This window comes from Salmo trutta, chromosome 40 (genome assembly GCF_901001165.1).
Source record: "Salmo trutta chromosome 40, fSalTru1.1, whole genome shotgun sequence".
Classification (NCBI taxonomy): domain Eukaryota; kingdom Metazoa; phylum Chordata; class Actinopteri; order Salmoniformes; family Salmonidae; genus Salmo; species Salmo trutta.
Genome location: NC_042996.1, coordinates 8,455,556 through 8,471,593, shown reverse-complemented (window position 1 = coordinate 8,471,593; position 16,038 = coordinate 8,455,556). Strand labels below are relative to the sequence as shown.

At 41.8% G+C, this 16,038-nt stretch overlaps 1 protein-coding gene across 1 annotated transcript; it reads right to left on the bottom strand.

Moving 5' to 3' along the window:
* Positions 1-1,680: 1,680 nt before the first annotated feature.
* LOC115180623 (sodium-coupled neutral amino acid transporter 2) lies at positions 1,681-12,885 on the bottom strand. Its single transcript, XM_029742859.1, has 15 exons — positions 12,529-12,885; positions 11,214-11,339; positions 10,949-11,030; positions 10,722-10,837; positions 7,809-7,975; positions 7,356-7,431; positions 6,636-6,718; positions 6,206-6,264; positions 5,492-5,662; positions 5,256-5,335; positions 5,001-5,101; positions 4,269-4,393; positions 3,973-4,117; positions 3,766-3,863; positions 1,681-3,604 (listed from the first exon to the last, which is right to left on the bottom strand). Exons 2-15 carry the CDS (start codon positions 11,336-11,338, stop codon positions 3,500-3,502), a joined length of 1,533 nt encoding a protein of 510 aa, XP_029598719.1. The 5' UTR covers position 11,339; positions 12,529-12,885; the 3' UTR covers positions 1,681-3,499.
* Positions 12,886-16,038: the final 3,153 nt, after the last annotated feature.

The window sequence follows — 16,038 nt, the reverse complement described above, 5'->3', positions numbered from 1 at the left end:
GAGATTATTATAGATAAGAGCGAGAATATTTTTATTTGTCAAATGGCTGTCAAGCATCGATCATCATGTCACCAGAATAAGACTCGATATTTATTGGAAAGGAGCGTCAAACTCATACTGGTCCGTGCACTTTCACCCCCCTGTGAAGTTCATCATCATTTATTTCATAGTGGGAGGACCACACAACATGTCATCGCCTGACTCCAAGTTGATTTCAATATTTGTATTTTATTATGGATACCCATTTGCTGCTGCAGCAATATTAAGGCAATTTACATATACACACTACTACAACATATCTGCAATACAAAATCCATATGTAATGTGTGTAGAGTACGTGTGTTAGCATGCGTGTGTGTGGCTCTTCATAGTCTGTGCTGTTCCATAAAGTTACTTGATGTGGAATAGAGTTCCATGTAGTTCGTCATGGCTCTATGTAGCATTGTGCATTTCCCATAGTTCTGGCCTTGGACTGTGAAGAGGCCTCTGGTGGCATGTCTTGTGGAGTATGCATGGGTGTCTGAGCTGTGTGCTGGTAATTTAAACAGACAGCTCAGTGCATTCAACATGTCAATACTTCTCACAAATACAAGTGATGAAGTCAATCTCTTCTCTATTTTGAGCCAGGAGAGATTGACATGCATATTATTAATGTTAGCTCTCCGTGTACATTTAAGGGCCAGCCGTGCTGCTCTGTTCTGGGCCAATTGTAATTTGCCTATGGCCCTCTTTGTGGCACTTGACCATATGACTGGACAGTAGTCCAGGTATGACCAAACTAGGTCCTGTAGGACTTGTTTTGTTGATAGTGGTGTCAAGAAAGCAGAGCAGCGCTTTAATACGGACAGACCTCTTCCCATTTTAGCCATCGTTGCATCAATATGTTTTGACCATGAGTTTACCCTCCTGGGTTACACCAAGCAGTTTAGTCTCCTCAACTTGATCAATTTCCACATTATTCATTACAAGATTTAGTTGAGGTTTAGAGTTCAGTGAATGATTGTTATTACATCAATATTTGCGCATAAAGCCGTTTCCACCGCCTTTTCTCGCATAATTCAATTTAATGTCACAAAAAGATCCCACCATGTCGAACTAACAAATGATCTCTCAACATTTATAAAATTGTATCGAAACTTCCTGTTTCATCACAGCTGTCGTGATTTTTTTCTTCATAGGGTGGATGGAAACGTGGTTAATGAGGCCATTTGCATGGTTCGGTCCATTGAGTTGTGCTTTTATTTATTTCAGCAAGGCAGAGCAAAGATGTGTCTTATACATCTTTGGCTGTTCAAATCCAGTCAACAGCACTACTCTAACATCATGTCTAGAATAAAGGCTGTGTCCTCCTGTCTCCTCATATTCATCATTTGATCTCAAATTGCTGGAATAATACTTCACTGTCCAAACACTTGTGGACTTATGATTCTGCACTATATATCTAATTCATGCAACATTTGAAAAATGCTTAATTTCCCACCACAATATTTAGACAATGTAATATTCTCTCCTGAAATTGTTTGTTTTTGTGTAGTTTATTAATCAAAATAGAGGGGGTTCCACTTCTTTGTCTCAGGAGTTGCCATCACTTTCCCAACATATGGTGGGCTCTGTGCAAAAGCGCACCAAAATCAGCTCGTCTGCAAAATAGAACTGACACAATAAAGACCCGACAATGTGTGGGGTTATCTTTGACTTTATTTTGACAATAATTACATGATGTACATAGTGTTTCATTGAAACAAGAGTGTAACACTGGTGGGCGATGCCCTCTGCTCCTGAGGTCAAGAGATGGCTCACATACTCTCTAACCAAGACGTGCATGAAGCATGTGAGAACAGGTCAGGGTCACAAATAGAAGTGTGTTACACAAAGACCACTGCCACTATGCTTTGGTAGGTTCCACTTTAAACATGGTCTTTCAGAATTACAGCAAGTGGAAGAGGGAAAACTCTCTCACTATGGTTTCAGAAATGAAAGTGAACCGCTCCATACTTAATCATAGGGGGGTAAATTGATAAAGACCAAATTCACCAGCTATTTTTATAGTTTTTAGTGAAACGCCAATAGAAGGTTAAACAAAACATAGCATATATACAGTAGTTCAACTCATAGATATATATATACACATATATGTACAATATATAAATATAGTAAAATAGATAAAATTACATTGATTTCATGTTCTTCCATAAATAATCGCAGGACAATAACAGTTTGGATGATGTGTGAGGTTAACATTGGAAGCAGTGAGCCGCTCGCCTCGTGTTTGTGACGAGGTGACAAGCCGACATTACACTATCCTTATCAATAATTGAGTCTTTTTTTTTGTACCTACGGTTATGTTTAATAAGGAGAAGCTGCCAACCGTTAGAAAAACACTGACATTTTGACAGATACACTGAGCAGCTCACACGACATTCCTCCGCCTTCCCTCAGTTCTGCATGGAAGCCATTATGTAACGTTGATGTGACGTTTGGTTATGTGCGGTCTCAAAACCGTCATAAAACATAAACTATTTTTGCAAGTTAAACAGGTATATTACAACCACGCATGTGGTCAAATTCAAGATTTTCTTCCATAAAGAAAACAAGTGTAACGTCCCCCTCCCCTTAGCATCCGGGGGATTTGACAGGGAGCATGCCCCATCTACAAGCAGTAGTGTCATCGCTGTGCTAGATTTGAACAAGGTCTTCAATACATTATAATGCGTAATACATTTCTTTAAAAGAGATTTCTCCTAAGAGATCTTTTGCAACTTCCAGTGTGGGGTTTTGAGAAGGCAGGTTTCGTTGATTCATACTAAGCATTTTACAAGTTAAGCCGACACCACTAGCTAGGTCACACAGCCTTGGTACAAATACTGATAAGCGGTCTAGTAGTCCGTGAACAGACAATTTCCTCACGAGTGTGCTGAACATTAAGTGCTTTTTAAATATATAAACACATATTACAAATACCTTTTTTGGCAATGTTTAAAAAAAATAAGAAGTCGAACACTAAATTATTCACCTCGAGTAGAGTCTGCTGTCACGTTCTTCACCTCTAATGAGTTCTGGGATCCCAGGATGTCCGCGGTTGCGTGCGGCCCTGGTTGAGAAAAGTTGTCGCCGTGCCCAAAAAGCTGAGCTCACACGCAGTACCTGAATATGAGCTGCATTGGAACTCTACAACTACACCATCCCTGTTTGAGGTACCATCAAAGTTTCAACTGTACCAGAATTACAAAAAAAGAGAAAGTCCAAAACGGGAAACGAAACAATGAAAGCACAACAAAAGGAAAAAATAAAACCACCACTGTGTGGCTTAACTGCATACTGTACAAAGTTCAGTACATTCTCATTGGAATGGTATAGTCTCTTGCTTAGAGTTCAAAGCCGAACACTGTTGTATGTGAGGTCATTTTTTTCTTCTTCTTGGGTAGCAGTCTTAGCGGTCAGATGTTTAGCGGCTGAGCTGCGAATGGTGTGGTGCCCCCCCCCTGGTGGATGAGGTATCCTAGTGTCCGTCGGCGGCTTGTGAGGCGTTGTTGATCCAGTCAAGGGTGATGAGGGTCAAGCTGCCGATCATGACGAAGAAACCACTGCACAGGAAGATGGATGCCTGGAGAGAGAGGGAGGACAAGACGGTCGGGCTTAGCACAACAAACACAACAAGGCTTTCTTCTCCACTCTACGATTGATGCTCCTTGCCAGGAGTCACAGACCACAACACCCACAAACACATCAATTCATGGACCAAAAATGAGCGGGATGGTTTCTTACCCCGATTTTCTGCACAGACTTCATGGGCTCCTTCTTGACCAGTTTGATATAGAAGGCCGAGGGCAGAATGAAGATCAACATGGCTGCCGCAGATGCACCTGAGGAGGAAGATGACAGGCTCAGTGGGGATGTTCACCTCTTTTCTTTCTCTATTACAACTTCTAGATTCGGTGAACTGCACCTGACCAACTGAACACATTCACTCACCGATGAAGCCGAAGATGTCTCTGATGGTGGGGACGAAGATGACCAGACAGTTTGTGCAGGCCAGCAGAACCACGGTGATGATGGTGTGGCGGATCCAGCTGAACTCCTTGGAGGCACACAGCAGCTGGTTGACCGACGTGCGGATCTACGAAAAGACAGACAGAGACGGGGGACCAAGGTCAACATGGTGGCAATACCGAACTTGACAATGCTCAAAATATTTGGATGGATGGATAGAAGGACAGCTGGATGGACAGAGACAAGCTGCCAGCCAGACAGATAGATGTGGGGCTTACGGGAAACAGCACCACAGGGACAGTCAGGGTGACAGCTGTCAGCACGGCCAGACGAACGATGAGTAGGACCACGTCAGACTTGTAGACCTTGGAGTAGGTGTGCAGAAGTTCGGACTCCACATGCACTGTAAAGCCAATCCAATATGGTCATTTCATTTATGCTTGTTTCCTTCTCACTTATAAAGCCACATATTCAATTCATTTCCACACCTTTCAAATATTCAGATATCCAGACACAGGGCCCATGTGTGACCAACTGGGTATCGAACCCTGGTCAGCAATGCTCTATAATAACCCCTACGGTCAACATTCACTCATTTTGCTGTGTTATTGGTGTTCGTTCAGAAATGTCCAGCCAAATCAAACTGAGATTGGGAGATCAATTGGAATACAGCTAAGATTATTCAAGGTTGTGCGTAACTTTCACACCCTCGTTCATTCATTTTCGTCATGTCATGTCGTCCTTGCTAACTAGGGCCATTGCATAGCCATACTTTTAGGGAAGTCTGGAACATGGCTGGGCACCTGCTGCGATGTCCTTGCCATAACAAATATACAGGATCATTGGTGTATTAGACAGCTGATTCTGTGTCTTGTTCTCATGGGGGACAGTACTTGCATAACAACTGGTTATATGAGCCCAAAACGGACTGTTTCCTTCTCAAACTAGTTTTGTATCCGACTGTTAAAAAAAGGATGAATGTGTTTCTAAGGGGGGCGTGGGTGGCTCACCGTTGAAGGTCAGATATCCGAAGAGAGCAGCCAGCAGGTACATGATGAACATGGCCAGGAAAGACACGTTGGCCACGCCCTGCATCTTTCTACGGGAACGACTGGGAAAGAAGAGGAGGTTTAGACAACACAGAACCACTGTTCTTTTCTCTGTCTTCCTTCACAAGTACTTTAGATATAAACTGCGTGTGTGTGTGTTTGTGTGTGATTGTGCACTTCTGTGTGTGGCAGCTGGGTAAACAGCGATAGACTCACTCTTTAAGCTCCTCGTACATGGGCAGGACGGCGGGGTGGCAGACAAAGGCAAACGTCAGGATAGGAACAGCGTACACAGTCTGAAGGAGAGCGTTAGACAAGACCGTTAGACATTTGACACATGCGCACAGACAAAAAAAGAACATAAATACAGGTACGAAAGCCCTTGGACATCCATTAAGTAGTTCTCTTTCTATTTATCGATTTACCATTCAACATATCTGTCCATTTCTCACCTGAGAGTTGAAGACAAAGTATTTGGGTGTGCAGACGTCCTCGTTGTAGACGACGGAGGTGGTGTTGAGGAAGCCCACCGTGTTGTTCAGGACCTTGCTAACCGTCTCGTTCAGTATCACGTCCATGTCAGGGATGTAAGGGCACGGGATCTGGAACTTCTTATAGATCACCTGGAAAAGAAACCAAGCCCATTTAGACTCCCATACAAAAGGTACAGAGTATTGGCTACATACATTGCTAATTGGCAATATTATAACTACTACAGATTAAAACTCATTACTTTTAGAAAGCAACGTACAATAGAGGGGATAGGTCATTTGAAATGCTTGCTCATGGTCCGGCTAGTGTGAGCAGGTCAGAATTGTAAACCAATTTGTCACAGTTATTCAGGTGTTCTATCTTAATTTGACCAGTTTCTCACTGCATGAAAATAGTCCTGCAGTGACAGGAATTTTTCATTTTTATTGGAAATGCGGTTGATACATTTTAGTTAGGATAAATCAAGACTGACAGTATTAAAGTAGAAATTACAAACGTTAGAAGCCGCTTTAAACCTTAAATACACTACAATTTGCATTTCCTACTGTGCAGGAACATTATCTTCGACAACAGAGTGATAAAATTAAGATATCATATCTGTAGGTGAGCCATTCACTACAATAACCTGAACTGTAAAATCCACAACAGCGGAGTAGTTTAGGATGTTGACTCACCACAATCAGGAAGAACACCATGCAAAGCAGGGAGAAACCACTTGTGTAACCAAGGTAACCTGAAGTAAAGTAACAGAGAGAGAAAAAACTATTGAGTACTTCATATACTGTGGAAATGTATGATAGTAAATATACTAACAACTGTGTAATATCCCTGTTATAACATATATTAAAACCATATTACAATGAATAAGAATGTACTCTTCTAAGGCAATATATTACCTTTATCAGTCAAAAAGGAATCTAATGTAAACACTGTTCTGGCCTCTACCAGACACATACGTTTCCACAGTGCGTCACCATCCCCTGTCCTTTCACAACATTTTACACAAGTGCTGCATTTTACAACACACGTACACACACACACACACACACACACACACACACACACACACACACACACACACACACACTCTGTATTGTGTCTTACCAAGGTTTCTGAGAAGTGAGAGTGGCAGGATGATGATAACTGACACCAAGATCACAAGATAGTCCCCGTTCACATACCACTCTCTGGAACGCACAGGAGAGACAAGAACATGTCATACACATGTTCACACATATCACCACACAGTTTCATATAATAACACACAGTTACACCCACTTACACACATTCATATCCCAGCATTTATCTAGCTTTTGTGAAAAAATATGACCTATATCAAAACTATTGTAGCGTTCGTTTCTCGTTTGACTATTGTTGTAAAATACAAACATGGCAGAATGTCTGCAATACACACAGAAATAGCAGCCTGCACTTAGGGTGGTCTAGCTACATGCTGGCAACACTACATGAATGTTTGATGGGCCAGTTGGTTGGTCTGAATGAGCTCATCCAGAGGTCTGTCTCGGTGCGGCACTGGCTCTTCTAAAAGGACCCTTTGAACGGCCGCCGACAACACACCGTCCCACCTCCCTCCTCTCTCTCTCTGCCGATAGGGACAAAGAGACCTCTTCACATCCTCCCAGCACAGCACTCAAAAACAACCCACCGCCATTTTGAATGACACCAAAGTCACTACTTCACCTCGAGGGTCGACCTCTCAAAATCAACCATGGGCCATAAGTCAAACCAAACTCTAACAGCAGACTAAAAGACACACACACACACACCAACGCACACACAGAATCTAGAGACAAAGCTGCTTACCCGTTGTTAGCTCCCACGAAGGCTTGGATAACGATCGGCAGCTCGTACTTCACAATGTAGAGATAGCTGGACATGGCTGCAAAGGTAAAAGCAAAGTCACGGTTAGTCAAAGTCATATTGTGAATCAGCGACTTTGCATCAAAACATGCCTGTATTTTGTTCCAAAACAGACATCTCTGAGACATAAATGGTTCTAGTAGCACTAACTAAGAATGAATAGGCCTGTTGGTTCCATTGGAAAGTCTAGTCCCCTTGCAAATATTTATTGTAAACATTTACAGAACCATTTGGTTTATGGGAAAGGGGCTGCTCTTCCTTTTCTATGTGTGACATCACTGGCATTTAGACTTTGGACTTTTTTCCATATAGTCAACTCCTAGTGGATCAATGAGACTGTGTCCCCGACTTTGATCTGTCTTTCTGAATGACCATTGAAGTGCCCTTAGTTCTCACCTCCGATGTTCTGCATGGTGATGGAGATGGATGCAGCTAGTTTCCCGGGCATGCCAAAGGCCTTGTAACCCAGCTGTTCATAGACCAGCGACCCTCCTTCATTGGCTGTCTTTAGAAGCAAGTGCACAGAGTACAGGGAGAAGATGGACACAGCCACCAGGAGAATTCTGTGGAGAGAAGAGGAACATTGTATCATGAGTAAGGTACGGAACCAGGCCAAAGGACTGCTATTGCCTGCAAGACTGGCAAGGACTATTATCGACTGCAATGAACCACACTGACAACCTGTAACCCGGTTGACTACTGATAAGTGCACATTGGATAAGTGCAAGCTTTGTTTCCGTTCGGTGCATTTCACCAGTCCCAATTCAAACACATTATTTTGACTTGATCTCCCGATGGTTCCATCTGAACGTAGAGACAAACAACGCCAAAGGTCAACGCAGGGCTAAAATTCACATGGAAAATGTGTTCTGACCATCGCAAGGACACATCTCATGTTGACCATGTTGAGGCTGGGGAAGTGACATACAAGTGACCTTCTCTACTGTACTGTAGCACCCAAACACAGAGATCAATAGGTTCTGTCTGTGAGCTGATCTGCAAAGACCTTGTCATGGGGACAGCTTTGATGCAACACAGCTATGCACAATCCAGATACAGGGATGTGATTGGACAATGGGCTCCAGGTCAGGATATTCTATCTAGCAGCCAAGCCGTGCAGAGCTAACACTGACTCACTGTATTAATAGTAGCATATTGTGCCACTGAGAAAAATGATCCCTAAGAGATATAAGCTATGGTTTATCACGTCATATGCACTTCACTGACTCACCAAATATACTTTGGATGACCCTAAGGTAATTGTTTTCACTCTGTAAATACTGAATCTACCCAACGGTGAAGTGTTTGCAAGTCCCATGGTGTGGAAACCTTTCGCAAACAAAGATTTTTTTAAACGGAGGCCTTTGTGAAAATACACAAAATATTTTATACCCTGAAGATGGTATGTTGGCGGAAATGCATAAGCCAAATCAATAAAGGGTTTTGCATTGAGTGCATACGTTTTTTTCAGTATGGTATATATATTTTAAGGAATTTCTCCTATTTCACGCCACACAAATAATCAGAGGTATTATATTCATAATTCATATTCATAAGCTGTTGGAGCAAGTGGCCCTTCAGACTGGCTACCCACTGGGCACAGACGTCATTTCAACGTCTAGTTTTGATTTAAATTTGGTTGATTTGTCAACTAACGTGAATTCAACGTGAAATCAACAAAGAATGTAATGTCATTGGATTTAGGTTAAACGTTGGTTGAAATGACTTGTAATGAGTGTAATGGCGAGAAGAAGAGTCTACTGGAATGGCCGGGGGGGGGGCTCCATTCATGATCTCATGTGAGGCCCGTTTCCCGTACCTTACACTTTATATAACTCTTGCCCCAATGCAGAAAGATTAGCGCTGCTAAGCGGCTTCCCCCCGGCTTTGAGTGACTGGCCCAAATGAAAGGTCCTGATGCTAGTGCGCCACACACCCAACCCCAGCGCTCACACTCGTACGCCCACTGTTTGTAAACACTGGCCTGCGTGGCTACTAGCTACCGTGCCCTGTGGTAGCATAAGCTTTGATCTCTGTAGGCTGTCTCACCAGCTTACTCTAACTCCCTTCAGGGTTATCCAATGCCCTGTCTTAGACAAGGACACATCTCCAGTAGACTGGGATAAATGCTGATAAATGTATGTACAGTATCTATGCCTCACATTGGTAGATATTGAGGTGTGACCTTGTTGTGCTCTACCTGGTGGTATATCACACTGCTAAGTGTAGAATGTGCTCTATTGCCTCTGATATGACGGAGTGCATTCAGACTCAGAGACTTCCACAAACTATCTTCCACACTAGCAACATACAGTGATATTCTATATTGCATTCTATTCAATGTGATGTTGACTTACATTTTAGTTATTTAGCGGACACTGTTATCCAAAGCGACTCACAGGAGCAATTAGGGTTAAGTGCCTTGCTCAAGAGCACATCGACAGATGTTTCACCCAAGGATTCAAACAAGAACACTTTGGGTTGGCACAACCCGCTTTAACCGCTAGGCTACCTGCCGCTCCTAATTCCTACTACCTACTTCCCAGATTCATAAAGCTGAGCCCCATTTCAATTGTAGATGTGTATTTTCATTCCAATTATTTATATATACACTAGTTGACTGACAGGGGGTGCTGTTTTGAAGCCACTGCGCCTCCATCTTGGCACCCTCCCACCATTGTAAAAAAATATTTTGGAAGCTATAAAATAAAATACATGTATTAATGTGTACATTTGTTTTTGCCACATTTATTGAGTTAACAGACATCAAAATGCATAATTGAAAGTATATTATTTGAGCTAAACATAAAAAAGAACAAAAAAATTATATACAATGTTTTTCCTTAAAGTATAATTTTTTGAAAGTACTAATGTTACTGTCTCCACTACAACAACAAAATACTTAAATACATTCCTATGGAGGACTACTCCTTCTGGGGACTGCCAATATGGTCGACCGGTGGCTTCAAAGCCTCTCATTGGCCAATACATAGCATCAGCAATCCTGGGATATATCATTGGTGTTAACCTCTTTAAAACAGACACCACTAGCTCTTCGTCACACCTTGCAAGCTGCAGACATTGCCATTGGATGACACAGTGTGAACATTCTGATTGACCCCGCAGTACAGTTTACAGTTTTTATTTATAAAGCCCTTTTTACATCTGCAGCTGTCACTAAGTGCTTATACAGAAACCCAGCCGAAAACTCCAAACAGCAAGCAATGCAGATGTAGAAATCATCTGCAATTGATTTAATTGAAACCCAAGTCTGACACTGGCATACAGGAACACAGGAACAGTACTCACACAAAGAGTGCAATGCCAGTGTTGGCCATGGCATAGGAGAGACCAAGGATGCCACTGCCCATAATAGCATTGCCCAGGTTGAAGACTGACATCCCAAAAGAGGCGGTGCCTGGATGCTGTTGAGAATAAAGTCAAATATACCCAGTAAGAAAAAACCCTCAAATAAAAACACAGTAAACCATTAAGCCTCAAATTGGTAGCCTATATGTTATCAGGACAGCACTTACATAATCCGTTTCATACTTCTTCTTGTCCAGGTGGTAGTCTGGAAGGAAGTTTTGACTCTCCGCATCCATATCGGGATATTGACTGGAAATCAAACACGAATAAAACATTTATTTAATGGATTAATCCCATTCCAATTCAACCTTTAAAACAAACATAATACAAGTTCCACAAAAATATGCAAGTTGATGACATTTCTGCGGTTAGAAACACAGGCATAGGTCTACTGCAGAGCATCTTCAGACCCAGCAGGCTGCAGTGCCTCACCTGTCAATAGGAACCTTCTTGGTTGGACAGGAACTGTACTCATGACTATTGGAACTGACACTGCTATCCTCATCAGGGGAAATGCTGAAGCGGCTCATCTCTGTCTTTGCAGTGGCCTGTTTCATGCTGTAAAATAAACAAACGGAAAACCTTGAAGCAATTTGTGCTTATTTGTGAACTTCTTGCCTGCGCCAATACCGTGAGTTCTACCAGGGACGTTGAATAATCAATATTGGAAAGGGAGAGACTAGGCTACTCATTGCGCTGCAGCTACCTCATAAATCTGAAGTCATGTGACCAGACGAAGGGGGGTTGACTCATCCCAGGAGCCAGTGGAAAAATACCAGCCGCCCGGCATCCGCGTCTATCCACATCAGCGCAGTGGCACATACCCAATATTTAATGACAAAAGCATTGCGCAGGCCTTTTCATCCCCAATTTGAACGTGTTAAATAAGAAGAATTTCCATTATAATATGCCAATATATGTAACTAACAAATCCCGTTTATTCAAACAGAATGTGAGATCATGTTATTGGTTTAGGATGTTAAATCATAGAACACAGCCTAATCTAAAACATTTTAGGCATGGGACTGTTAAAAAAATAGATTTTGGGCTCCATTTACTAAGATTTCTTCCATGACTGACTGATGGAAACAAAGGCACGTGCTTGTCTATTATGGGCTGGCACCATTTTGCGCAGAGCTGTAGTCCTATATCTGTCTTAGATATCCTCAGCTGTAGCTTACAGTCATTCATTTGGGTTGCATAATATCTTGGACGTTGATGTCTCTTATTTACAAATATCCCAAGTAAGTGAAAAGACTCAACCATCAAATCCATTACATTCCTTCCTTGGTTACCGCCCCGACATTCCTCTGGAAAGAATGTAGCCCACTAGCCTAAAGCATCAGTGCTATTTATTTATATCCTTGCTAGTCATTGCGCTGTGCAGCCTAGGCCTATAGCATAGCATCATAAATATTATAAAGAATATAGAAATAAAAAGCTATAACCTAATAAATGTTATCTTTGCGCCTAATTGATCGTGGCTAATTGACTAGGGAAATGACTGGCAAGAGATTATATACATCGGCCCGCCATTTCAGTACACAATATATAGGCTAATTACTTCACCCATTTTCCAATAGAATAGACTTCATTATTAACAATACAGAATACATCAATTTACTAGGCCTATAGAAGTGCAAATGACAATTTATAGCTAGAGAATTACAAGATAATTAGCCTACACCCGGTAACCCAGCATATTTCCTGGTAGACAGTAAAAGATGCGGCGCAGACAGAATCTTACCTTAGAAAAGACGAATAAAATCCCTACGAAAAAGTGGCGATCCTTAGCAATTTTAATTTAAACAATTCCTTCACCGTTGAATGTCTCCAATATTCTACTAAAAACTATTTATCCTTGAGGTTTTTAAATTCCCAATTATCAGTAACAATAAATGTACTTCACATACAATGAAATTGTTCCAATTAAATAGGAAAATAACTTACAATGTGGATACACTTGTATAATAATAGCTTAAAAGCTCAATTTTAAGATGTTATATAAATCAAATTGCCAATGATGTGATGCGCAACTTTACGTTGTTCTAAACGAGGAAGGGTTTGTCTGCACCTTTATATCTATCCAGCGTTGCATCAGCCCGAGGAGGAAGAGGAGGGGCTTTTTGCCTTGGCAACAGGCATAGTCTTTACACACACCAGAATGAATGACGCGGTTTGTGTACAAACACACGGTCCAAGTAAAGGGGATGGTTCAGAATGCCCTTCACAATGTGCATTCGGTTATCTTGATTTCTGCTCATTGAAAAAGTTGGAAGTCAAATTCTGATCATGTATTTGGATCACTGTGTCCTCGTTCGTTTTTTTCTGTGTGTTGCACTGAGCATACAATAAATAGCCTAGCCAATCGTCTATACTTTAAACTATAGCCCATAGTAGTCTAGCCCTACATTCCTTTGGCTTAAATATCCCGATAATTAGGCCATGGCTCCTTTTCTGGAAAGTTTTTTATTTGGTTCCCGGACATGAAATTGACAAGACGACGAACTGATGAGAAAGCACAAGATTGGGTGTCAGTAGAATTTAAAATGCGACTAAAGCTTCAAAGAAGACCTCCCAGTATCAAGAAGATTAACGTACGCAAACGAATCATGTGACGACGGTTCAGTGAGCGCGCCAGGAATCCGTGTCATGCCAATCGCCTTGTCATGAAGTGACTCCCTCGCATCGGCTTTAGGTTCACACTCTGTTCCTTTGCGAGTGTAAGCAACGCGTTGGTTCTCTCACCCATGCTGTTAAAGTTATGTTTACACACTCTTTCTAAACAAATTAAGCTACCCCTACTTCACACACAGGCTCTGTCTCTCTGTTATGGTTATCTGTGTCACACACACACACACACACACACACACACACACACGCACGCACGCACGCACGCACACACACACACACACACACCATACATGTTAGGCTATTACACATGTATTAGGCTATCACTTTATTATTGTCCGTAGCAGGGTCAATGTTTCTCAGTATGCTACACATTTTGTGATGGATTCAGCTGGGGTGTCTGACATTGAGGTGAAATCACACAGTTTCGTAACAGAGAGGGGTTCATAACCCCTTTTTCATTCATTATGCAACCATATTAGCAGCAGTCTTTATGTCGAGCCTTCGGGTCTTTACTTTGACTTCATGAACTTGTGACTCAAGTACAAATGAACCCATCGCACTGTTAGAAAATAAGGATCTCTGAGAACAAGTTTGCAGATGAACAAAGTTAATGTTGTTTGGTGGACCAGTTTGACCTCAGTGGTTAGGGTTAGTTGCTGATTCAGGAGATATTACTGTAAAAGGCCCACTAGTCCTACCTACAACATCCACTATTTGTGCCAGGTTCATTTCTATGTGATAGCAGTACAGTATATAATGCAAAACATACAAACCCCAGCCTATAGACCAAAACGTAGCAACACAGATGTACACACTACACATACACACACCCACACACATTATTCCCCTTTCAGTCACACATGAGTTAGTTTGTGTATAGGTCTGTGGGAGCCATTGTTTGGGGCTTTAGAGTGACCCTGCCAAACTAAGACGGATCAGGATAGTGGAGCATGGCCTGGATTTGGGCCGATTCCCCAACCTCACCATGGCCCCATGCTACATTAACACATTATTTAAGCTGACGCGTCAAGACACAGGCCGTGGGGCAGGCACCTCAGGAGTGGAAATTATCTTAAATTAACGTAACTTTTGACTGATACACAAGAGTGTGAAGTCTAAATGTTGTCAATGTCTGTCAATGGATTTGGATGGAATGCATCCAATTATATATTTCTATAGGACACTGTAGTTTAAATTATCATTTTGTTTGTCACCTCTGTACCCTGTCACTGTCCCAAATACCTGTATGAGTAGCTTAAAGCATTTCTACCTCCTTAAAATTCTGCTGAGCATTCTAGCTTTCTAGAATTCTAACATTCTAGTGTGTTACTAAACCTATAGTCTACTGTCAGCTGATTGGCTGCAAGAGATATTTTATTTATCAACCATTTCCTGTTCACTTTCTCAGAAAGGAAGCGACCAACTTGAAAGTAAAGGAACACAAAGGCATAGCAAAGGGGATCTACTTTAAGATTGTGCCTCTTTGTCTCTGCAAGGCTAATATCACCGCAATAATAACATCCTGTTTCTTATATACACAGTTGAAGTCAGAAGTTTAAATACAAAACTCGTTTTTCAACCACTCCACAAATTTCTTGTTAACAAACTATAGTTTTGGCAAGTCGGTTAGGACATCTACTTTGTGCATGACACAAGTCATTTTTCCAACAACTGTTTACAGACAGATTATTTCACTTATAATTCACTGTATCACAATTCCAGTGGGTCAAAAGTTTACATACAATAAGTTGACTGTGCCTTTAAACAGCTTGGACAATTCCAGAAAATGATGTCATGGCTTTAGAATCTTCTGATAGGCTAATTGACATCATTTGAGTCAATTGCAGGTGTACCTGTGGATCTATTTCAAGGCCTGCCTTCAAACTCAGTGCCTCTTTGCTTGACATCATGGGAAAATCAAAAGAAACCAGCCAAGACCTCAGAAAATAAATTGTAGACCTCCACAAGTCTGGTTCATCCTTGGGAGCAATTTCCAAACACCTGAAGGTACCACATTCATCTGTACAAACAATAGTATGCAAGTATAAACACCATGGGACCCCGCAGCCTTCATATCACTCAGGAAGGAGACGCGTTCTGTCTCCCAGAGATGAATATACTTTGGTGCGAAAAGTGCAAATCAATCCCAGAACAACAGCAAAGGACCGTGTGAAGATGCTGGAGGAAACAGGTCCAAAAGTATCTGTATCCACAGTAAAACGAGTCCTATATTGACGTAACCTGAAAGGCCGCTCTGCAAGGAAGAAGCCACTGCTCCAAAACTGCCATTAAAAAGCCAGACTACGGTTTGCAACTGCACATGAGAACAAAGGTCGTACTTTTTGGACAAATGTCCTCTGGTCTGAAGAAACAAAAATAGAACTGTTTGGCCATAATGACCATTCTTATGTTTGGAGGAAAAAGGGGGAGACTTGCAAGCCGAAGAACACCATCCCAACCGTGAAGCATGGGGGTGGCAGCATCATGTTGTGGGGGTGCTTTGCTGCAGGAGGGACTGGTGCACTTCACAAAATAGATGGGAGGAAAATTATGTGGATATATTGAAGCAACATTTCAGGACATCAGTCAGGAAGTTAAAGCTTGGTCGCAAATGTGTATTCCA

Coding starts and splice junctions, on each gene's coding strand:
- LOC115180623 (XM_029742859.1), bottom strand. CDS start 11,338: ATGAAACAGGCCACTGCAAAGACAGAGATGAGCCGCTTCAGCATTTCC. Junction 10,838..10,948: donor AGAAGTATGAAACGGATTAT/GTAAGTGCTGTC, acceptor TATTCTCAACAG/CATCCAGGCACCGCCTCTTT. Junction 5,663..6,205: donor TGGTGTTCTTCCTGATTGTG/GTGAGTCAACAT, acceptor TTTCTTTTCCAG/GTGATCTATAAGAAGTTCCA.